The 25,767-nt window shown below is 35.3% G+C and overlaps 2 protein-coding genes across 2 annotated transcripts; one reads left to right on the forward strand and one right to left on the reverse strand.

Annotated features, from left to right (window-relative positions):
- Positions 1 to 11,411: 11,411 nt before the first annotated feature.
- On the reverse strand, positions 11,412 to 13,295 carry LOC117687007 (uncharacterized). Its single transcript, XM_066070066.1, has 6 exons — positions 13,112 to 13,295; positions 12,779 to 12,876; positions 12,565 to 12,639; positions 12,253 to 12,375; positions 11,760 to 11,876; positions 11,412 to 11,576 (listed from the first exon to the last, which is right to left on the reverse strand). Exons 1-6 carry the CDS (start codon positions 13,293 to 13,295, stop codon positions 11,412 to 11,414), a joined length of 762 nt encoding a protein of 253 aa, XP_065926138.1.
- A 399-nt stretch (positions 13,296 to 13,694) lies between these two features.
- Positions 13,695 to 23,358, forward strand: LOC117680635 (uncharacterized). The gene is made up of 17 exons (XM_066068890.1): positions 13,695 to 14,351; positions 14,471 to 14,596; positions 16,073 to 16,170; positions 16,282 to 16,477; positions 16,601 to 16,689; positions 17,167 to 17,302; positions 17,788 to 18,050; positions 18,148 to 18,295; positions 18,398 to 18,570; positions 18,686 to 18,746; positions 19,032 to 19,181; positions 19,302 to 19,379; positions 19,544 to 19,669; positions 19,974 to 20,170; positions 20,408 to 20,546; positions 20,870 to 21,034; positions 22,130 to 23,358. Exons 1-17 carry the CDS (start codon positions 13,881 to 13,883, stop codon positions 22,436 to 22,438), a joined length of 2,925 nt encoding a protein of 974 aa, XP_065924962.1. The 5' UTR covers positions 13,695 to 13,880; the 3' UTR covers positions 22,439 to 23,358.
- The last annotated feature ends 2,409 nt before the right edge of the window (positions 23,359 to 25,767 follow it).

The following is a 25,767-nucleotide window of genomic DNA, read 5'->3' on the forward strand; positions in this document are numbered from 1 at the left end:
TGAGCCAGAACCCCTGGGAGCCACTTGGTGGTTCCCCTACAGCCCAAATTTGAGAACGGGAAATAATAGCCCCATAGGTCCCCTACACTGCCCTGGTATCCGTTTAATGCACACTTCAAAGATAAAAGAGATAATGGCCCGCCGCTCACCCATATAGCAGTGTGAAATGCTAAAATATGACAAAGTTGGGGTGGGCTAAACCGACCCTTGCAGGGGTCATAGGTGCCCTCTAACGCTTATTATGAATTCCTGTTGAGGCACTCTACCTAATCCCAGTGTTATCAAGTTCTTGTGGTCAATCTCAAGTGAGATATAAACCCCTGAAATGAGCCAGAACCCCTGGGAGCCACTGGGTGGTACTCCTACAGCCCAAATCTGAGACCGGGAAATAGTAGCCCCATAGGTCCCCTACACTACCCTGTTATTCGTTTGATGCACACTTCAAAGATAAGGAAGATAATGGACCACTTTTAACCCCTCTATCATTGTGAAATGCTAAAATATGACAAAGTTTGGGTGAGCTAACTGGACCCTTGCAGGTGTCATAGGTGCCCTCTATCGCTTATTATGAATACCTATTGAGGTCCTCTACCTAATCCTAGTGTTATCAAGTTCTTGTGGTCAATCTCAAGTGAGATATAAACCCCTGAAATTAGCCAGAACCCCTGGGAGCCACTTGGTGGTTCCCCTACAGCCCAAATTTGAGACCGGGAAATAATAGCCCCATAGGTCCCCTACACTGCCCTGGTATCCGTTTAATGCACACTTCAAAGATAAAAGAGATAATGGCCCGCCGCTCACCCATATAGCAGTGTGAAATGCTAAAATATGACAAAGTTGGGGTGGGCTAAACCGACCCTTGCAGGGGTCATAGGTGCCCTCTAACGCTTATTATGAATTCCTGTTGAGGCACTCTACCTAATCCCAGTGTTATCAAGTTCTTGTGGTCAATCTCAAGTGAGATATAAACCCCTGAAATGAGCCAGAACCCCTGGGAGCCACTGGGTGGTACTCCTACAGCCCAAATCTGAGACCGGGAAATAGTAGCCCCATATGTCCCCTACACTACCCTGTTATTCGTTTGATGCACACTTCAAAGATAAGGAAGATAATGGACCACTTTTAACCCCTCTATCATTGTGAAATGCTAAAATATGACAAAGTTTGGGTGAGCTAACTGGACCCTTGCAGGTGTCATAGGTGCCCTCTATCGCTTATTATGAATACCTATTGAGGTCCTCTACCTAATCCTAGTGTTATCAAGTTCTTGTGGTCAATCTCAAGTGAGATATAAACCCCTGAAATTAGCCAGAACCCCTGGGAGCCACTTGGTGGTTCCCCTACAGCCCAAATTTGAGACCGGGAAATAATAGCCCCATAGGTCCCCTACACTGCCCTGGTATCCGTTTAATGCACACTTCAAAGATAAAAGAGATAATGGCCCGCCGCTCACCCATATAGCAGTGTGAAATGCTAAAATATGACAAAGTTGGGGTGGGCTAAACCGACCCTTGCAGGGGTCATAGGTGCCCTCTAACGCTTATTATGAATTCCTGTTGAGGCACTCTACCTAATCCCAGTGTTATCAAGTTCTTGTGGTCAATCTCAAGTGAGATATAAACCCCTGAAATGAGCCAGAACCCCTGGGAGCCACTGGGTGGTACTCCTACAGCCCAAATCTGAGACCGGGAAATAGTAGCCCCATATGTCCCCTACACTACCCTGTTATTCGTTTGATGCACACTTCAAAGATAAGGAAGATAATGGACCACTTTTAACCCCTCTATCATTGTGAAATGCTAAAATATGACAAAGTTTGGGTGAGCTAACTGGACCCTTGCAGGTGTCATAGGTGCCCTCTATCGCTTATTATGAATACCTATTGAGGTCCTCTACCTAATCCTAGTGTTATCAAGTTCTTGTGGTCAATCTCAAGTGAGATATAAACCCCTGAAATTAGCCAGAACCCCTGGGAGCCACTTGGTGGTTCCCCTACAGCCCAAATTTGAGACCGGGAAATAATAGCCCCATAGGTCCCCTACACTGCCCTGGTATCCGTTTAATGCACACTTCAAAGATAAAAGAGATAATGGCCCGCCGCTCACCCATATAGCAGTGTGAAATGCTAAAATATGACAAAGTTGGGGTGGGCTAAACCGACCCTTGCAGGGGTCATAGGTGCCCTCTAACGCTTATTATGAATTCCTGTTGAGGCGCTCTACCTAATCCCAGTGTTATCAAGTTCTTGTGGTCAATCTCAAGTGAGATATAAACCCCTGAAATGAGCCAGAACCCCTGGGAGCCACTGGGTGGTACTCCTACAGCCCAAATCTGAGACCGGGAAATAGTAGCCCCATATGTCCCCTACACTACCCTGTTATTCGTTTGATGCACACTTCAAAGATAAGGAAGATAATGGACCACTTTTAACCCCTCTATCATTGTGAAATGCTAAAATATGACAAAGTTTGGGTGAGCTAACTGGACCCTTGCAGGGGCCATAGGTGCCCTCTATCGCTTATTATGAATACCTATTGAGGTCCTCTACCTAATCCTAGTGTTATCAAGTTCTTGTGGTCAATCTCAAGTGAGATATAAACCCCTGAAATGAGCCAGAACCCCTGGGAGCCACTTGGTGGTTCCCCTACAGCCCAAATTTGAGACCGGGAAATAATAGCCCCATAGGTCCCCTACACTGCCCTGGTATCCGTTTAATGCACACTTCAAAGATAAAAGAGATAATGGCCCGCCGCTCACCCATATAGCAGTGTGAAATGCTAAAATATGACAAAGTTGGGGTGGGCTAAACCGACCCTTGCAGGGGTCATAGGTGCCCTCTAACGCTTATTATGAATTCCTGTTGAGGCACTCTACCTAATCCCAGTGTTATCAAGTTCTTGTGGTCAATCTCAAGTGAGATATAAACCCCTGAAATGAGCCAGAACCCCTGGGAGCCACTGGGTGGTACTCCTACAGCCCAAATCTGAGACCGGGAAATAGTAGCCCCATAGGTCCCCTACACTACCCTGTTATTCGTTTGATGCACACTTCAAAGATAAGGAAGATAATGGACCACTTTTAACCCCTCTATCATTGTGAAATGCTAAAATATGACAAAGTTTGGGTGAGCTAACTGGACCCTTGCAGGTGTCATAGGTGCCCTCTATCGCTTATTATGAATACCTATTGAGGTCCTCTACCTAATCCTAGTGTTATCAAGTTCTTGTGGTCAATCTCAAGTGAGATATAAACCCCTGAAATTAGCCAGAACCCCTGGGAGCCACTTGGTGGTTCCCCTACAGCCCAAATTTGAGACCGGGAAATAATAGCCCCATAGGTCCCCTACACTGCCCTGGTATCCGTTTAATGCACACTTCAAAGATAAAAGAGATAATGGCCCGCCGCTCACCCATATAGCAGTGTGAAATGCTAAAATATGACAAAGTTGGGGTGGGCTAAACCGACCCTTGCAGGGGTCATAGGTGCCCTCTAACGCTTATTATGAATTCCTGTTGAGGCACTCTACCTAATCCCAGTGTTATCAAGTTCTTGTGGTCAATCTCAAGTGAGATATAAACCCCTGAAATGAGCCAGAACCCCTGGGAGCCACTGGGTGGTACTCCTACAGCCCAAATCTGAGACCGGGAAATAGTAGCCCCATATGTCCCCTACACTACCCTGTTATTCGTTTGATGCACACTTCAAAGATAAGGAAGATAATGGACCACTTTTAACCCCTCTATCATTGTGAAATGCTAAAATATGACAAAGTTTGGGTGAGCTAACTGGACCCTTGCAGGTGTCATAGGTGCCCTCTATCGCTTATTATGAATACCTATTGAGGTCCTCTACCTAATCCTAGTGTTATCAAGTTCTTGTGGTCAATCTCAAGTGAGATATAAACCCCTGAAATTAGCCAGAACCCCTGGGAGCCACTTGGTGGTTCCCCTACAGCCCAAATTTGAGACCGGGAAATAATAGCCCCATAGGTCCCCTACACTGCCCTGGTATCCGTTTAATGCACACTTCAAAGATAAAAGAGATAATGGCCCGCCGCTCACCCATATAGCAGTGTGAAATGCTAAAATATGACAAAGTTGGGGTGGGCTAAACCGACCCTTGCAGGGGTCATAGGTGCCCTCTAACGCTTATTATGAATTCCTGTTGAGGCACTCTACCTAATCCCAGTGTTATCAAGTTCTTGTGGTCAATCTCAAGTGAGATATAAACCCCTGAAATGAGCCAGAACCCCTGGGAGCCACTGGGTGGTACTCCTACAGCCCAAATCTGAGACCGGGAAATAGTAGCCCCATATGTCCCCTACACTACCCTGTTATTCGTTTGATGCACACTTCAAAGATAAGGAAGATAATGGACCACTTTTAACCCCTCTATCATTGTGAAATGCTAAAATATGACAAAGTTTGGGTGAGCTAACTGGACCCTTGCAGGTGTCATAGGTGCCCTCTATCGCTTATTATGAATACCTATTGAGGTCCTCTACCTAATCCTAGTGTTATCAAGTTCTTGTGGTCAATCTCAAGTGAGATATAAACCCCTGAAATTAGCCAGAACCCCTGGGAGCCACTTGGTGGTTCCCCTACAGCCCAAATTTGAGACCGGGAAATAATAGCCCCATAGGTCCCCTACACTGCCCTGGTATCCGTTTAATGCACACTTCAAAGATAAAAGAGATAATGGCCCGCCGCTCACCCATATAGCAGTGTGAAATGCTAAAATATGACAAAGTTGGGGTGGGCTAAACCGACCCTTGCAGGGGTCATAGGTGCCCTCTAACGCTTATTATGAATTCCTGTTGAGGCGCTCTACCTAATCCCAGTGTTATCAAGTTCTTGTGGTCAATCTCAAGTGAGATATAAACCCCTGAAATGAGCCAGAACCCCTGGGAGCCACTGGGTGGTACTCCTACAGCCCAAATCTGAGACCGGGAAATAGTAGCCCCATATGTCCCCTACACTACCCTGTTATTCGTTTGATGCACACTTCAAAGATAAGGAAGATAATGGACCACTTTTAACCCCTCTATCATTGTGAAATGCTAAAATATGACAAAGTTTGGGTGAGCTAACTGGACCCTTGCAGGTGTCATAGGTGCCCTCTATCGCTTATTATGAATACCTATTGAGGTCCTCTACCTAATCCTAGTGTTATCAAGTTCTTGTGGTCAATCTCAAGTGAGATATAAACCCCTGAAATTAGCCAGAACCCCTGGGAGCCACTTGGTGGTTCCCCTACAGCCCAAATTTGAGACCGGGAAATAATAGCCCCATAGGTCCCCTACACTGCCCTGGTATCCGTTTAATGCACACTTCAAAGATAAAAGAGATAATGGCCCGCCGCTCACCCATATAGCAGTGTGAAATGCTAAAATATGACAAAGTTCGGGTGAGCTTAACCGACCTTTTTCATTGTCATTGTTGTATTATTCGAAGGTTCACGTCAAAACATGGCTGAGACAAAATAATCCCAATTTCACCTGATGATTTTCGCTGTTTTTGATTGCTACACATGATAATTTTTTTATGAGAATAAAATCATAATGCTGGGTGTTCTATTGTCTCATATTGGTAATAATACGATGTCTTTTTAATTTTTAATCTCTTTATACGATGTATATAGTTTTTCTATTTGTATCAATAAGACTACACTTAGGATAACATTATTTTCATAACTTATGACCCGTATAAACGTATTTCATTTTTATCCAACAAAGACGCATTTATAACTCTTATCCAGGCGAGCTTTACTGCTTCCGAAGTCGCCAATGCTCGTACAAATTATTGAGCATTAATCATTTTGATATTAATTAAAATATGTCGATAATTAAGTGAAATAAAAACTTTTGTTCGAGTACTCTCAGTACTTTGATGAATTTCCTTATTGGCTGCTAGCTTCTACGGTCTTAGTGGCTGCTGTTAGTGGCTGCTAGCTTCAGCCTGGTAAAAATGTACCGTTTTATTTGAAAATTTTACAAGTGGAGTCGTCACGGCGTCCTTACGGCGACCGAGGCGTTCTTACGGAGCTCCCACGGTGTGTAACTGCGTTTCCACGGAGTTCTACTTGGCGATTAACTGCGCTCTCGCTGAGTCTCCGCCGCGCGCTCATGGCGTGCTAGGAGATTTTACCGCGCGTCCACGGCGTGCTCTGCGCGCTGACTGCGTGCACAAGACGTTCTCTTTTTCTTGGTAGGTTAATATTAATTTGTACAAATGTATGGGAAACAACTAGTAAACAAATGTTTAAAAAATTGTTTTGATTTTATGAAAAGGTACATTGTAATATTGAAACGTAGTTACTTCATAACAATTTGTGAAGGACTGGGATAAAACTTTTAGTAGTCAGGTCTACAAAAAAAATCCGTTATTAGCTGTTAGAAAACATAGAAAATATGTGAAAACATCAGAACCAAATGGCATGAATTCCATCTACGTCTATTGATTGGTCTTGGAATATTAGCAAATTCTACTTTTTACATAGTCATCTTCATCCAGTTTGATAATTATTACATCGCTTGCTATTGTACAACAGCCATTTTTGAGTTTTCGTGGTCTTGATGACAAAGCAGTTGAAACGCCGTGGGAGCGCGGTATAAACGCAGAAGAAACGTCACGAGAGCGCGATGAACGCAGCAACAGCTCTTTGGGGTCGCTGTGTGAACGCAGCCAAATGGAAAGCAACTTGTTCAAACGCTGTGGATGCGCAGTGAGAGCGCGATAGAGACGCAGTGGGATCCCAAAGGACTCCGTGAGGTCTCCGTGCAAGCGCAATTGACTTATCACTGCGTCTACACTGCGATTAGCTGCGTTTCTTGAGCGCGCCGACGGAGCTCTCGTGGCGCTGTTAGAGATCTTACGGCACTGCCACGGCGACCTCACTACGCTTCTACGGCGTGTTTATCAGAACGCCGAGCCACGGCGCGTACTTTGTGCATGTTCAAAGTGCGCGCCGTCGCATGGCGTTCTTCAATGTTCAAGGCGATCCCACCGCGATGGACGAAGATGCCGTTGCGTTCTTACGGCGCTCTAGGAGACTCTACTGCGTTTACCTTGGCGTTTTACATTATTTAAGGACGCAGCGGGATCGCCGTGAGGACGCAGCTCCGGTGTGACAGGGGTTTAAGTGTTTCGATTCAGTGTATAATCGAGTTATGTCAAAGACACGATGTAGTATCGATATCGACGATATTGTATCGATATCGAATCACTGATTTCAATATGATACTTAAATGCATATGTACACAACCACAGCTGTCTAAATTTAACATTCATATTTAAAGTCGATATTGTCGATATCGATTTTCTTTGTCCTCAACTGAATTTTTCTATATTAATGTCAATATCGACGATATCGTATCGATATCAAGTTGCATATGTACACAAATACAGTTCTCCATATTTAACGTCGGTATCGACAATTCCGTTTCAAAATCTATTTTCCTTTGTTTACAACTAAAGTTGTCCATATTTTATGTCGATATCATCGATATCGATTCCATATCGATTTGCATATAAAAACAACTGCAACTCACCATATTTTAACGTCGATGTCGTCGATATCGACGATATCGTAACGATATCGATTTACATAAGTATACAACAAAAGCTGTATCCATATCAATTTGCTTTTCTGCAGAATGTATCCAAGTACTTTGGAAAACTGTACCATGCTTATTGTAGATTTGAGTACCATATCGTCGATATCGACATCATAATTGGTTAAGCATTTTTCAAAATTCGATATCGGTGTAGATATCGTCATTTTGTTGTCGATATCGTCGATATCAACAACAAAGTTGGTTTTGGACATGTATGGTATAATCATTGGCTAGTTCACGTTACACATCAGTTCTTCGTTTCTTTTAATATGTTTACTGAAATTATCAGATGTTTGTATTTTTTAACGAATGGGAATTTAGGTGTCAATGACTTTGGGGTATCACAGTTATAAAATTACTTCAAATAACTTGGTAAACCTGAAATGCAATCAATCGCAGTACAGTTAAGGCGGTCAATAAAAATATGGGCAAATTTTTGTGATGAAAACACGTATACTTTAGTTAAACTGGCATGTCCTTTTTAAAATCAATAACAGTCACTCAAATGCAATATATTTCTAAAATATATATATAACAGTACAATATTTTATGTTCATAGTGGTCACGTGATATGGCAGTCGCATGGTACAAGCAGATGTATTTGTGGTTTTGAGGTCATTTAAAGAAATCAATATTGCAAGGGCATAATCATGTCAAAATTCACAACTGAATTATGAAATAACTTGATGTTATATCGTAGATTTTGAAAAACGGTGCGAACTTTTTAAGATAAGAATATTTGTTAGTAGAAACCGTAATTTATAATGCATATGTTGAATAATTTTGAAGGTCACAGGGTTAATTTCATTAAAAAATAATTAATTTGTAAGATTTTACAAGGATCGTAGAAGTTATTAAGTTACATAGCATATTTCAAATTCCCGTGTAAAAGTTTGTCGGGATCAGGTAAGTGTATGCCCTTGCAATTAAGTGATTTATTTAGGTACTCAGATTTTAGATATACGATATTTCATACAAAACCGAGGTGGCTTCTTTATACGATGCATACTTTTAACAAAATGAAAATAAGACTATATAGGTAGCATTCTACCAATAATGATTTTAAACAAAATATTCATTTATACTTTTCCGTTAATGTATGACATTTATTTTTCTTCGCTATAAAACTGCACGATAGCCTTCAATGATTTAACTTAATGCGTCATTTTGAAGCATATGACGTCATATTTTGTAGTACAGCGAGAACGACATCTCGCTTATTTTTCAGTGTGTATGATATAACGGACATCAAAATTGTAAGTAATAGCATTTGTTGTTTTTAATTAAAAGATTAGTATAAGTTAATTTTACTAATAAATAGATTAATAAGTACTTTCGAGGTTTGTAATATACTGTGATGTCATAATGCACATTTCCCGTACTTTTTGTCTGAACGGAGTTTATTGACAGCCTTAACTGTGCTGCGATGTTATTGCACAACAGGTACTCTTTTCAGCTAATTTCGTCACAAATAGTTTGTGGTGTGTCAACTCTCTGGAATAAGAAACCCTTCGCCAGTTTTCGTTGAAGAACCATTTTATATGATTTAATTTCATTTTGGCTCCACACAACTTAACATTATTGATAGTGGTCATGCATATTAGATTATAACAGCAAATCTGAATTCGTCGGCATGTTAAAAATGTTACATTTTCAATATTGAGTTTACAACAGGTAAATAATGCCTAAATTTGAATGTCAATAAGTCACGTGACATCGAGAGCTAATTTTAGACTGTGCAGTTCTACAATCATCATATGGATTGAGTCAACATACATATAATTTATTCATTGATATTTTGTTTAGAAAAAGAACGCTGAATTTCTTTCGTAAAGCATATAAACTTAAATTGATCCTGGTTTACATGTATATACAAATATGAAGAAAACAAAACAAAAATGGAGTGTGTGAGCAATCAGGGACATAAATAAATATATAGTTCCTCCATGGAACATGTTAACCACATAAATAATCATGTGTATATGATATTTAGATTTTTTAAGCCAATAATAGCAAATACCCGATTTCCCCCAGAAATACTCGGTGTTGCACAGTTGTGCATTGGGGCCCTTATCTAATTAATTCTAATTGCTCCTTTGCAATACACTATAATTCTTTGATAATGATCGACTAAGAAAACTGATGAATTTCGGGTTTTTAAACTCTAACAAAAAAAGGAAGTCACAATGACATACTTTCTGAAGTTTCAAAATTAAATGCAAAGTTTAATGGGTCTGGAATATCACATGATGAGAGATGTTACTGAAAAGTAGGTCATGATAATTTAATGTATTTTATCCCTACTGGCATATTTTTAAACTAGTATATAATTGTTTGATTTTCTTTGAATTTGAAAAGTAAATTAATGTCTCTTTCCAGATTTTCGAAGAAAATCAGTTAACAAATTAATATGTTCATTTTTATTTTTATCTATTGGTCAATTTATTTCAATGTCAACATTATTTTTTCTGACCAGCTATTAGATTTATTGTTCTTAAAAGTGTTATTAAACATTTTCATAACAAATTCTAAATTCTCACTTGCCTAATCTGCTAACAAATAATCAACTCTTTCAAACAGTAGGAAATACCCAGCAAAATTAGAATAATACAGACTAATTTCAAATCTTCTACAGATCAGTCAATGCGGAAATCAAAGAAACAATTCAGATAAACTTGTGACGTACAGTGTACAAGTAATTTGTGACCTACATGTAATCCGTAAATTGAAAGTCACATGCAGGTCAAAACCTCAGTGATTACAGGTCGAAATCGTTCTTTAAATCACCATTGCACATTTCCCATGACCCTATCACGTCTGAAAATTGAAGCGGGTCCCACTTTCTCAGTCACTATCATCGCATATTGTAATTATTTTTTTTTTGGCATTTAATTTTTTAAATGGAAAGTTTATTATTTATAAATTTACTGACATGTTGTCATTCTAAGTAGTATTTTTCTACAAAAAAAACTATCAGATGTCAATTTCGATAATATAGATATCATAGACAAAGCCTTTTCTCGATTTTCGGTACCAGAAGTCAGCCCAATAAAGCGATTTCCAGACGGATTGAACGTGATGGAACTGTTTCACGGACCGACATGGTCTTTCAAGGATTTAGCCCTTTCATGTGTTGGCCAATTTCTATCATATTTCCTATCCAAGCGAAAAGAACACTTTATCATACTTGGTGGTAAGTATCTTCTTTAATTATGTTTCTGCTGATAAATGTTTTATTTCGTTTATTTGTAAATGGTTTCAAAAAAGATTACATATAATTCATTTAAATATGTTTGAGTTACTGTTCAAAATAAATTTGATATATTCAGCAACATCAGGTGATACCGGAAGTTCGGCCGTTGAAGCCATTAGGGGACAGAAGTGGGTTGACATTGTGATGCTATTCCCTAGAGGGCGCATTTCACAGATACAGGAACTTCAAATGACATCCGTGATAGAGGACAATGTTCATGTGTTTAGAGGTAGACTCTGGGTGTCCATGTATATAAATAAGCTTCGAGTACGTGAACGTTTTATGTAAAAACACAAATATTATCATTCAGTAGCTAATGCTAGTAATAAGTCATACAGCTTCCAGATGACTACTCTTTTATTTAGATACAACAATTTAATATGACATTTTAACAATAAGTGTATGATTTTATATACGTTTTCATCCATTTTATTTACGAAAAATTAAAACATCTTTTGTATATTTTCTCTAGCATTTAATGTGATTGTAGTAAGTACTTTAATGCTTTAAATACATGTCATATCTACGGGTCACCGAGTGGGTCTATAGATCACGACAGAGTACGTATTCTCTACTCATCGTTGTTGATAGTACTATCATAACGGGAATTCTTTCCTTGTGCTCTTTCAATTCAACCCAGAAATCCAAGGAGACTGGTTCCCGACCTCTGAGTTTTTTAAGGAGCTTCTTCTCATGGCAGAAGGAGCGCTGAAAATAGATTTTTAAAAATCAATATATTTAACAAGTATACTATACATACATTGTGTTTTTTGGTTCATGCATTTTAATGTTGGATGTCGTAGTCAATTTGATCAAGGTACAGCAATTTTGGTGATCAGACATATATTAATACAGTGTATATAGTAAATAACATAAATAAATAATAATTACCAAAATGATGGTCATCTTGATAATTTCCAAGTTCACAGCATCTGTGAACTTGGAAAAGATGGTCCTGGCCAGTTCTGCCAACTGCATTGCCCCCACATCTAATTTTTCTGAAAGCAACTAAAAAAACCAAATCTATTTATGAAAATGTCTTACAACACACCATCAAGCCAATTTGTTTGTGTGAACTTCTCAGCAGCTTAGACATCATATTCATGACATCATAATCATTACTATACAAGCTTATGGTTCTACAGAAATACAAGCATAACACACTTTTATAACATGTCTTCATTACTAATTATATTTTTATTGCAGATGATCCACAACATCACTGTTTCTTATTATGATTATCATTCCTTGGAATGTGGCCATTTGTCTGAACAAATTTGAGAACCCTTAAGAATTCAAATTTTGTTCATAAAAGTGATCCCTTTTGCATTTATTCAATATGGGCTAAAAACTAAAATGATGTAAAATAAATTTAAATGTTGACCTTGGATTTGGTCTGTGCCCTGAAGTCAACGAACTTTCTTGCCGCATACTTTCGAACACTTCTGAGAACTACAGGAAGATCAGCGGTTACCCCGTTCTTTTGAAGAAGTACTGTCACTTTAGCCTGTAGTAATAAAGATTATAGTAAATGTAGTGCAGAGTACTCACTTTAAGTAATTTATTCATGCACAAATAAAACAATAATTAACTAATACATTTCATAGAAATTGATAATTTGTGTTATTTATCAGACATGCCTATCAGCTGATTACTTAATATAATTGCCTGCTTAATTTACTTTTCATTAACTTACTTTTAATTCTGTGTCTGGATTGACTGGGAATAGCATGATAGGGAACTTTTTCTTCAGGTGTTCAACAAGAGGGGCCTTTGATAAATAATGAGTATGAAGAAATTATTAATTCAATTTGTTTTGATCATAGACTATATGAGAGAGAGAGAGAAAAACAGAGAGAGAGAGAGAGAGAGAGAGAGAGAGAGAGAGAGAGAGAGAGAGAGAGAGATACCTCTATGGGTGATTTCTCTACAGTAAATCCAGTAGTGTTTGGACTTTGCTTATTTGTGTTCTTAGACAGTTCCTCTTTTAGTTCTTTTAATTCCTGTACTATAATAAATTAAAAAAACAAATCAAATTCATTGAAAACAACAATTTTGAATCAAACTATTTTCAGAAAAAAGGAGATATTTTCCATGCATGATGAATGAAATATTTAGAGTTATGCGCACGTACAGACACAGAGAGAGAGAGAGAGAGAGAGAGAGAGAGAGAGAGAGAGAGAGAGAGATAGAGAGAAAAAAATTATCCGTAATTCTTTTTTAATATAAATATATATACATACAGACTTGTTTCAGAAGTTTTGTGTTTTCAACACAGCCATGGCAGGAATTTGAGGCACCCGAATGTCTGCTTAATAGTCTTGGGCTCGGGGGCTCCGAGTCCGAAAACATTGTCTCGCTGTTCTCTACTGGCGTGCGACCAATTCTCGCCGAGTACCATTTCTCGCCAGTACATTGTGACGTCATTTTTCGTATATAATTTTATGTGTTGATAAAATGACGTCACAATGACTGGCGAGAAATGGTACTCGGCGAGAATTGGTCGCACGCCAGTATTGTTTTCTGGCTATCCTATAATTTTAATAATATACTTAAAACCAAATATATGTTCAGTAGTAATAAGTGTTACGTGTGTGTTGAAAATACTAAATTGAGTATGGGTGTTTTTCACTATTGCTTTTTGATAAATTAATAGATCCTATATATATCGTTTATTTTTAACTTGGATTTTCCCTATGGGCGGAGCTTATGCAGTAAACAAAGGCATGCATATTCCTTCAGCGTAAAACAACAGCTAAAACTATGAATTTGATTATCCTGCTGATGAATTTTTTGATGTTTTTTTTATAAATAGTTTATACATACCTCATACATATCTTTAATTTGACACTTCCACTCTCCCTTTCTTAATGTTGACAGTATTGTCTGCTTGACCTAGTTGTCGTCTGCAAATCTCGTGCAACGAGAATCTTACTCTTTAAAACGTTTCAAATATTCAGATAAGGGTTAATATTTTTCAAGGAGTAGATTGACGTCGATGAGCTGTCAAATATGTATCGGACAAAATTCAAGAAAAAAGAACGTTTCATTTGTGAATGCTGCGATTTTTCCACTGACCGATTTAATAACTACAAGCGACACTGTGAAACAAAAAAACACAGAGATTGTTTAGATTTAACAAATCACGAGGAAACTCTCTCAGTTAGCGATATTTATCAGGATCAGCGATCACAGGCCGATGTTGATATGACAAGTTCTGATTCTACAGACTATGCTATAGACAGCGATGGCCCATCTTGTTGTGATTATATTGAAGATCACAGCGTCACTTCAGATTCTGATGAAACAAAGGGAAACAATTCAAAGCAAATGCAACACGAAGTTTTGGACGATGACGATGATGAAGAAATCGATACAAGGATTACGAACGACCAAGAGTCCGAGCCATCCGACTGGTTTCCATTCGAATCTAAGTTGCATTTTCTTTTAAGTGTTTTACACAGCTCTAAAACTCACCGAGTTGTAAGTATTCTCTCTCTCTCTCTCTCTCTCTCTCTCTCTCTCTCCTCTCTCTCTCTCGTTCAATATTGACATTTATATCGGACATTTTGTTTTAAAACACTTTTTCCCTACATTTTCAGAGTGACGAAACACTCTCATTTATTCTCTATATTTTGAGAGAGTGTTGTGTAAAAAATGTACCTTCATTGGCTAAAATCAAGTCATTTTGGACAGAAAATCTTAAACTGGATGAGATGATACAACAGGTAAATATTTTTATTATAATTTAAATTATAATTTATTAAATCCATTTGTTTAAGAAAAATTAAGAAAAAACTGGTTTTTTATATGAACATATACAAGTAAGTACATGTACATGTAGAAAAACATACATAATATATACATAATATATATTCTTGACATACACACACAGATATATATATTGCATGTAAAGTGTGTGGAAAGCTACTGCAGTTATAACACTGTAACACACACAGGGTACTGAGGGACCAGGCAAAATTTATCACAATGATGGGACCTGAACAAATTAAAATATCCATTAAAAAAATTGACATGTCCCATGGCTTTCACATTGAAAAAAAATATGTGTCTCATGCCTTTACCCTTTTATTGTGTATATGCATCAAAAATGTAGAACCGCATGCAAAGTTTGAACATTTTTCATGAAATTCTTATTGGTTTCCAGCTACCCTGCATGGTGTGTTTGATTTTTTTTAAATTTAAGGCAGGCATCACACTTGTAGGTTTTACTGTTTTAGCATGGTTTAATTAAAGGAGACTGAAATCAGAATAGATATTAAGATAATCACTAAATATGATTGTTAGCTTCCTTTTTCATGGAAACAAGAAACCATATGCAGGACGGCATGTCTATTTTTAAATAAAAATGCTACAAATCATCCAATTGACCAAAAAGGAGCAATTCTTAGCATCAATGATGATTATTCCAAATATTGTGAGAAATAACTCAAGGAAATTGCCACAAGTTTCATAATATTAGGTACCGTAAAATATTTCAAACTATTGCTTTTTATGAAAATCAAAAGAAAGGGGGAGGGTATACATGTAAGGGTTATATTTCTAAGTGATGTGATGCTATTATCATGATAATATCATGTAGATGTATGAAGCATTTGAATAAGGTTTCTTATTAAAGGAGGTAGAACAATTGACCTCTAACAGATTAAGTAAATATGCTTTTTTGAAGGAGAGCCCTATGAATCTGTGTTAAATAGGGGAGAGTGGAAGAATCTGTGTTAAATAGGGGAGAGTGGAAATGGTGGGTTCACTTAAATGGCCATATTTCTCTTAAACCTCAATGGAATTGGCAATATGAGGCATACCTTTTCTCAGAATTGCATAAGCTTTCTAATTTTAGGACAAGATATCTTTTCATAGAATGTTAGTGTAAGTTAAAGGTAGCGCAGTAGCAGTAGCAATAACAAGGGGAGTAACTTACTCTTAAATGATTTTTTAAAAAGATTTTTTGTGTTTAAGAAATGAAATGTTTAAAAATAATAAATGTTTTTCTTGAGTTGAGAACTGTAATTCATTTAAAAAAATGTGCTCGTCCCATGGGTACTTAATACTAAAAAAAGTATTAACGCGCTTTACTCAATTTGTATGCACACACTGCTGCAGTTATGAGACAATGTCTTTCAAAAATAATGATTCAATGCTTAAATATATATATGATGTATTATTCCCTTGTATATTATTAGAATACAGATGAAAATGGGAATATCCATTGGATGGTCAAACCATCTGCGATGCTTCAAATGCTTATAGCAAATCCTAGCACTGCACAGAAAATAGACAGGTATTCACTTAAATTAAATTTCTTTGGTGAATTGTGGGATTTGTTGGTTGATTTATTTAGCTTAAAATTACATATACATTATTTTTTTTATATAACATGTATTTGTTCCAGATATCCAAATATCTTAAAAATCGGCACTCATAAAATCACAACACAAAGCTCTGCTGAAAAGTGGAAGGAAATGAAATTCCATTGGGGCAAAAGCAAAACAATGGATTTTATTTTGGGAGAGATTATTGAATTTTCCCACAAAGAGAAAACACTGTTGGGGAAAATTAGACAGTTCATGGTAAAGGAATGTGACCAGGTAATTAAATAATTCAATAATATTGTCAGACTCACATAATGTATCTCTTTGATCTCGGCAATAACTGTAGTAGATTTGTTCATATTTCTATATCAATTGTTTAGTATATCAAATTATTTACAGGAAAATGGTGAACTCTGTGTTGAAGTTGAGGAACTCAGAAAGGGTGATCACCCCTACTTTGAAGATTTGTTTAATGAAGAAGAAAATAGGTAACTGGACTATTAATATTAAGTGCCAAGCTCAGAATTTTTTATCATGCCCCCCGCAAACAAAGTAGAGAAACATTGGAAGCTCCTACTACACATACAGAGTTCTTATGACCTGAGGATGTGTCATTAACTTAATTGACCATGGGTCAGTAAAGCAGTTTAAGGTCATTGTTAAAAAAATGCATAATTCCTGTCTAGGCCATATCTTGTTATGGAAAATGATTAGAAGCTAAAATTTGACTCAAAGGTTATTATGTCTTGACCTTGAGCTTTGATCATTTGTGCAAGTTCAAGGTCAAGTTCAAGGTCACTATAAGAAAGAGATGCATCCAAGAAGTAATCAAGTTATTATTTGCGAGCTTGCTCAAAGTACCTCTAGTTTATCCAGATTTGTCATTTGCATATTAATATGGTTTGAAATATCTTTTTGCATGTAGAACTATTTGCTCTGATTTTTAAATTTTATACTTTTTAAAGGTGTTTGGTGATTATGAACAAATCACTCTGTGTCCCAATTGATAAATGTTCTAAGTACACAGTATCTCAGCCAATTGATGTGTACCTGAGAGAGGTTAATGATGGATATGAGAACTTCAATTTACTGTCAGAAGAGGTAAGCATTTGAATATCTACATATTATATATATATATATATATATATATATATATATATATATATATATATATATATATGTGTGTGTGTGTGTGTGTGTGTGTGTGTGTGTGTGTGTGTGTGTGTGTGTGTGTGTGTGTGTGTGTGTGTGTGTGTGTGTGTGTGATCTATCATGGTTTTTAATGGTATATGACCCAAATTTTTATCCAACAAGATGTTTGTTTTCTAACCTCAACCCTTGGCGAGGGGATAGAAAACATGAAACGAGTTGGATAAAAATCATTTACCATTCCAAATCAAGTGAGATATTCTTTTTATTCTTTGTTTTACCACGTCTTTTGTTAAACCTCAATCTCATCTGTAAAAATTATGATTGTGAGCCTCACAACACATTTACTGCAAGATGTCAACAACTTAAATGTCAATAAAACAGCATTAATTTTTAAAATTATATTGCAATGAAAATTATAATTTTTTTTTTTTCAGGAGAAAAGGGATTTTTTTGCAACATCTTCACTCTGGAAAGGAAAACCCATCATTAAAATTCCTCTTAATATATTTGTGGATGATTTGTCTGCAAACCAGTCCCGGAGATGGGCTCCTTTGCATGGGATACAAGCTCAATTGGCTGGTCTTCCTTTGGAGGAAAAAAACAAGAACAAGAACTCGATATTTCTAGCAGCATCAGAACAGGTTGCAATGATGGAGCTTTTAAAGCCAGTATGTGACGACATAAAAATGTGCGCAGAGTACGTATGACGTAAGAACACATACAATAATTTGAACATCGATGGAAGTTTGTCCACGTACATGTATATATTAGGTGTTTAAATCTGACTTTTTTAGAATAGGAGTTGACAGCTATGACGCCTTTTTAAAGCAAGAAATAACGCTAACATCAGAAATTTCATCCATAATATCCGACTACCAGATGATGAGTTTGGTTTCAAATCACATGGGACCTGCAGCAATTAAGTTTTGTCCCAAATGTTTGGTAAGAAAATTTTGAATTTGTAAAAGCTTTTAATTTCCTTCAGTTTCTTATCATTCTTTAAATGAAATTACATAACTGCAACTTTAATAAAATCCATTTCAGGCTGACAAATCAGACCCATTTACAATATGGCCATTGCGAACATCATCTGCAACAAGGAAAACACTAAGGAGACTTGAAATTCATGCTCAAGGTAGTGCAAGAACAATGATACAAAAGCAGACCGGTATCAAATTCTACGACAATTGCTTGTGGCAGCATGTTGATCCCCACAGGTATTGATTTTATTAAACAACAATTCTCTCTAGATACAAGATAGTATTAGGATTATATTATAAAGTTGTGATGCATCAATATATTGGTTTCGATATATTTTCCCTCTCCTCATAGGGATGCACCTGTAGGAATTCTTCATTTCTTGTACCTTGGATTAGCAAAACACTTGATTCAGGTAAGATATCTTTAATATCAAGAATATGGAAGTAAATTATACAGTGCACACTTGCTAAATATACCAGTATATAGTGGTTATAATATAGTTTTGCCTTGACCTATAACTAAGAAATTTTTCAGCTGGCATAAAACTTTTAATTCGAATCTCATTACCCCTTACATACAAGCATTCTTTTTCAACCTGAGCAAGATTAAGCAAATATATATGCTCTGAAAAAAGAATTTTGCATGATCCAGTATCCATAAATAACATTCTATATAATGACCTAATTTGCTTTTGAAGCACTGTGTCAGAACTCTAAGTGAACACCAGATGCAACTTTTGACTTTACATTTGGAAACTGTTGATCAAACTGACTTTTCCTACCGCATCAATGCTGACACTTTTTTCAAGTTTTTGGACAGTCGACAAGGAAAGGATTATAAACATTATGTAAGTATGAAAAGTTCAAAAGTACAACTTTTCCTTATTCTTAGACACAAGTGATGCATGGCAATGAGCAATTTCTTTAGGTGTTTATTCATGTACTTATAGATGTTAATCTTTTTACAGCTTCAGGTCGCTCCATTTAATATGGAATTCGCTGGGTTGAAAATGCCATATGTTGAAGCACTTGGAAAGCTTGCTTTGGTAATAGAGAAATGAATTATAGCCATTAAAAAAAAAACATAAATGTATACTTATGATTTTAAAACTAAAATTCTAAAATTTAATCACAAAACAATAACATATTTTCACTCTTCAATCAGTTGAATTATATGTATTATTTGATTCATGTACCAGTATATTTTCAGATATCCAAGCACATTTATCAAGGTGTTACGTCAGTTGGTTCTGAATTTGAAGATTATCTTGCATTTATCAAAGACAACATTCCTCAACTTGGCAGCAAAAGCAAGACACATTTCTGTGTTCATATAGTATGTAAAATATAGCTCCCAATTGACTTGTGTTTACAGTATCACTAATAAATGACTCAATTCTGAATGTAACATATATACCATATATTAAATACTGCAAGGAAAGGCACATTAATTTCAAGCAGATATATAGATGGTTAACTATGAATGTGGCAAAATACTTTCAATAAAGGATAATAGGACGGATATATATATATAATGTAAATTCATGGCACATATATTATATCTTGTAAGTTACCATATGGTAAATCATACATGCTTGTACTTAAATGTTAGATTGTCTGATCTTGTTTGATAATTGCAGTCTGATGACATAATAAGGCATGGCCATCCTCTTCATTTCACTGAAGACGTGTTTGAAAAAAACCACAAATCAATAAGAGAGAGTATTCGTCATCAGAACGGCCATCAAAGGTCAAGGGATACGGTCATCCAATTTGCAAAGTCAGAATTGACAAAACATGTGGTGTCTGGAGGTTTCTTGCATTTGAATGATACATGGTAACAATTTTATTGTTTAATTTATGTAAATATCAGTAATTTTTTTCAGTTCCATACGCAATTTAAATCTAATGAAATGTTATATGTTCAAGCAATATTTATCTGTTATGTATAGTTATGTCAAACCATTAGCTCATGGAAATGAAGTGTAAATATCAAAAATTTATTACATGATAGATACATTTTTTCCCCCGCATATTGATCGACTAAACAACTGATAAAAAAATTATCTTGCAGGAAACAAGCTAGCAGTTTTGTGCTGTCATATGGAAATGACAAGAAAATCAAGTCTTTTCTTGGAGTCCCTGACCAAAATGAAAATTTTAAAGCTGGGGAGCTGCGGAACGTGACCAGAACTTCTTCAAGGAAACCAATGGCAAGTACATATATAATTAATGATTATAGGTTAAGAATAAATGTATAGATTATTACCTGGCCATAGTTTTTATATCGCATTCCTTATTAGCCCAATGCCACTGTATATTCAGCATGAGAGCCGCTAGGCTCGAAATCAGAGTTGAAGAAGGCATATATACCAAACTCTACATCATAATAGCTGATGGTTGACGAAAATTTTATGAAAAAATAATTAATGTACATGAATCTGTCTTAATTAAAGGAATGAATTGTATTAACTCTAAAAATGAAATTTTGTTTGTCTTTGAGGGTTTTATATATTGCTTCATCTGCATTAAACAGGGTAACCCCAATCTACTGGAAGAGTTGGAGTTGCTCACAATATCTGTTGCCATTGACACTGATATTGCTAAAGATGCAAAACTATACAGCTGCCTAGGATGCATAACAAGCGAAGGAGATTATGCAGGCATTCAAAGCTTTGTCTTATATTCAGAAACTGTAAAGGTAACTTTTAATTAAGTATAGATAATATAACAAATATGGATATAATGAATATAATGAATTCATTTCTAGGTCACCTGAGTAAACTCAGGTGACGTATTGCTATCTGTTTTCGTCCGTCGTCATGCATGACTTCTGTCGTGGGTTAACAATTTTACATTTTTAACTTCTTCTTAAAAACTACAAGGCCAATCGTTACCATTTTTGGTGTGAAGCATCTCTATGATAAGAGGAATCTCATTTATGAAATTTATGGGTCTACCACAGGAGAAGTGAGTAACTCATGATGATTTTTAAAGCTGTTTATTTGTTTTTTGTCTAAATGCCCACAGGGAGAGCTTCTGTCTGCCCCTGGGGATGGGGGATGGGAGGTTGTTTTAGATAAAACATGTATACTAACCACCTTGTTTTACATGTAGATTATCCATGAGAACATATACACATAAAACCTATCCTAAAAGTTAACAAATATGGGATTATTATTTTCTGTCAGAGGCTTGCAACTTTTTAAAATCAGGTCATGCACTCTATTATGATCTTTAAGTTTTTCGCTAAAATTATAGGTTTCATAGTCCTTTTTGAAAGAATATTTCAGGCAGGGAGATGGCCGTTATTACAAATTTATAATTTTTTTTACTTCATAATGAAACTTAATTAAATGCATATATGAGACTCCTAGACAAGTTTGGGTATGGGTTATATGCTACTCAGGTGACCATTAAGGCCTATTGGCCTCTTGTTTTTTAAAGTATTAAATTGATTTTATTTGTTGATACATTGTCTACATCAAATGGAGAATGGTTTTGTACATACAACTTTTAATGAAAACCATATAGCTATATTGAGCTTTATGGCCAACTCGGATTCTTATCATAAACTGCAATAACAGTACCAAATGTAAATGTAACAAAACATAACATCATGTAGGTTGATATGTTTTTTAAACAGAGATATTGTGACATCATTAAAAAAGGTTTATATAAGCGTTAACTTTTTAAATTAGCAAATGAAATAGCATATCACAAAAATATAATAATGTAGTTATAATGTAGGAACTAAGGGTATTGTATGTAATGTATATTCCGATATTTGTTTCAGGACAGGATTGGAGTGATTCAGAAGCTTCTACGTATAAAGACCAAGACAGCAGAACACGAGATAGCTTTTTTGAAAGTGTGCAACATTTCCTTTACAAGTTGCAACCAAGTGGTGCAGTTAACAAATGAGACTCACATTAAGAAAACATGCCACATTCGGCATGTTGTTCATGTTATTCATGACTGCAAACGAGGTGGCTGCAGAGTTGTAGAGAATCACAATGAAAAATCTCTAAAGCACAGCAATCACAATGGTTACATTATTAACAGATTTAGAATTTCCAAACTACCCGATAAGCTACAATTATAATTGTTGGTGCAGATCGATACAGTTAGTTCAAATGCAGATTAATGCTAGGTACTTTTAAATGAATATTCCAAGTCTTGTAAATGATTTTTTTTTAAAATTTACCAATTGGAATAACATTGTATTAATAAATAGATAAATTAAAGAAAAATTTGCTACAGCAAAAATCTCATTATAATGACATTTTTCAAAGAAAACCAATGAGTTTTGTCAGTAATGTTTACATATGACAACAGCAAAAGATTCTTGCCTTATTTTTTGGAAAATTATCTAACTAGTGTTATTTTTGATTTGTAGTCATTCTGCTTTGAAATGTTCACTTATCACTTGTAAAGTTTTACAATAGAATAGCATTAGCAGTTTTGTGTGCCTTTATTGTGTATAAAGCACCTTTTCTAATCTAAATAAGTTTGTATTTCTATTCTTGTTATAAAATAGGTTTGTATTTCTGTTCTTTTTATACATGTTAAATAGGTTTGTATTTCTATTATTGTTATACATGTAAACTCTTTATTATATGATGATGATATTGTATTACTACCTGAAAGCAAAAATGGGTTTACATAACTGTTTAAATATTCTTGAAACAGTTCACCCTTGAAACATATTGTTCTAAATCAAAATTACAGGTCAATATTGAAAAATCAAAAGTTCTTTTATTTAATTCAAATGTGAAATCTTGTATTGATAAATTAATTTACTTATAATGGAAATTTACTTCAAACTGTGTCAAAATATTGTCATTTGGTTTAACTTTAATATGTAATGTACTGTTTATAACTTTGCTACAGCAGTTCTCATGGAAAAGACCAGAAAAGCTTACTATAAGATCAAGAAGACAATTGGACTAGAAAACCTGTGTAAACTTTTAGAAAAACTTTTTGACTATATAGTAACACCAGTTCTTTTGTAGTGAGATATGGGGTTTATTTGCTAAAAATTGATGAAAATTCTGTTATCTATCAGAAATTTTTTCCTCTTATGTGAATGGGAAATATAATGATATATCTATGTAAACAATATTCTGTTTATACATATCTTAGGCCTTTGCCTATTATTGTAAGTGTGTTTGTGCCAATAAAATATTAGTATTTGTTATACTTGTATTAGTCATATAATTTATTGTTGTATATTTTTAAAAAATACTAAAAAGTATACAAATGATAGTTTCAAAAAAGGCTTATTATGTATCTTTATTTCAAAAGTTATTTTTTCATGATAAACATACATCATATATTTCATAAATTTAAAAGAAATATTTGTCTTTTGCGTACTAATTGATGCATATTGTTGTTAAAAACCCAAATAAATAAATGCAAATTTGATGCTACCAATTTGATCTTGTTTCATGTTGTATATTCCTTTCACAATAATGAATTAAGTATGGTAGTCATTCTTAATAATATGATAAACAGTCTAATTTTTCCGAATATTGACAGTACTTAAAAAAGGATGCATATTGAAAGCAATTATAAAAGCAAAACAAGAAATTATAATAGAAAAGTGAACATGCTTTTGGAAAAGAAAAATAATTCATGTGAAAACAATTTCACGTGAAATTCACATGAAATTTTTCACGTGAATTTCACGTGAAACTGTTTTCACGTGAAATTTTAGTGAAAAATGTGTGAAATTTTCACGTTAAATTCACGTGAAACACATTCACGTGAAATTAACGTGAACAAATTCACGTGAAATTCACTTAACGCGAAATTCACGTGAAATTCACGTGTATTTCACGTGAAGCTCATTTCACGTGAATTGCACGTGAGGCACAATTGGCTGTGTATACGATGAAAGATAGGATAAATATTTTCTTATCGAACGATCGATTTTCATTTGTGTAAAGCTCTTTATAAAAATGTTCAATTTAAATGCACATATCAAACCTATATTGGTCTTTTAAATACCAGATTCCTTACAATATGGAGAGAATTTGGTATATATTGACGGGAGGAAATTGTAGTCTAATAAAGAATCTGATGGCACTGAATGTCTGTCAAATCAACCTCCTTTGTGTAGAAAATTCAATTCTTGAATTCTGCAATCCATTAGCAAATACTTATTTTATTAATAGACTACAAGTAGATCTGAATGTTCTATTGAACAAGCATTATATTCTCAATATTTATTGAATTCATTAAATAAAAGAACAAGTAAGCAGGGCTATGTTTAAACACATTTGTCTTCAATTTTGATTAAGACTTCTGTTTTTCTGTTAGGTTTGCAAGTAATTGGATAAATCTCATTGGGTGCACACACATTTATTTTCGTAATATATTTCTTACAAATGTTTTTGACTTGTATGTACTACAAAATTATATGTGCTACAAAATACATTTTTACGAGGGTCAATAAAAATACAAAAACAGAGTGTCTGTTTTTCATAATTATGTCTTTCTTAAAAGTCATAACTAACAGATTCACTCATGCACCAACACTTATCTTATTGATATGTGAAGTTTCAGTCTATTTGATGAAAGTTTTTTTTTCGTTACCCGAATTAAAAAACAAACTTTATTGTCACCAATGAGCTCGGGTACGTTCAAAGCATGACGTAAGATGACGCATGCACAGTCTGTAATAGAAATACCCGTTCTTTTAATCACGAATTGTCTCTCTGCCTTTCATCTTACAATTTAAATGACACTGTACCACTTAACATCCTATGATATTTGCTCACACTGGTTTAAGAATCATAAGTTTGTTCTTCAATGTTTTCATTTTTTTTTTTATTACCGGATGTCTCTTAGTTTATGGAAGGAAAACCCTGAACGTCAGATGACCTTACATCTACTAATTCTTTTGACCATTGCAAATACTTACAGATATTCTATTCTATTGGCGCCATTTGATGTCCAACATACAGATACCACGAAACCCACAAAATGTATTACCGTTAGACACAAATGTACTGATTGTTTTTTACTGATTATTGCACCACTGAGCATTTTTACAGTTTGTATCGACCTTTTTTACGATTTAAATCCATACTGTTTGTACTTTTCGTTGCACCGTGACTTCCGGTGATGTCAACATTGTAGTGAATTTTAATGAGGACTATTTGACTTTAGTAACTGATTTCTGTTCTACAAAACATAGTATATCCCATTATTGTTTGGTACATAGAATGTCTTGACAATACTTAATTTGAAGTTTCAATATTATTTGGTTTTAAAGCCAATTTTTAAAGATATTAGTTTCGATATTACGCGGTTTATTGTTGACATAGCACAAATTTTGACCTCATTTTTGCAGGATAAGATTCTAAAGAATTCTTAGAAATAAAAGATTATATTAACTATTGCGATGTCACATTGTTTGAAACTATT

Source organism: Magallana gigas, chromosome 8, assembly GCF_963853765.1.
Source record: "Magallana gigas chromosome 8, xbMagGiga1.1, whole genome shotgun sequence".
Taxonomy (NCBI): domain Eukaryota; kingdom Metazoa; phylum Mollusca; class Bivalvia; order Ostreida; family Ostreidae; genus Magallana; species Magallana gigas.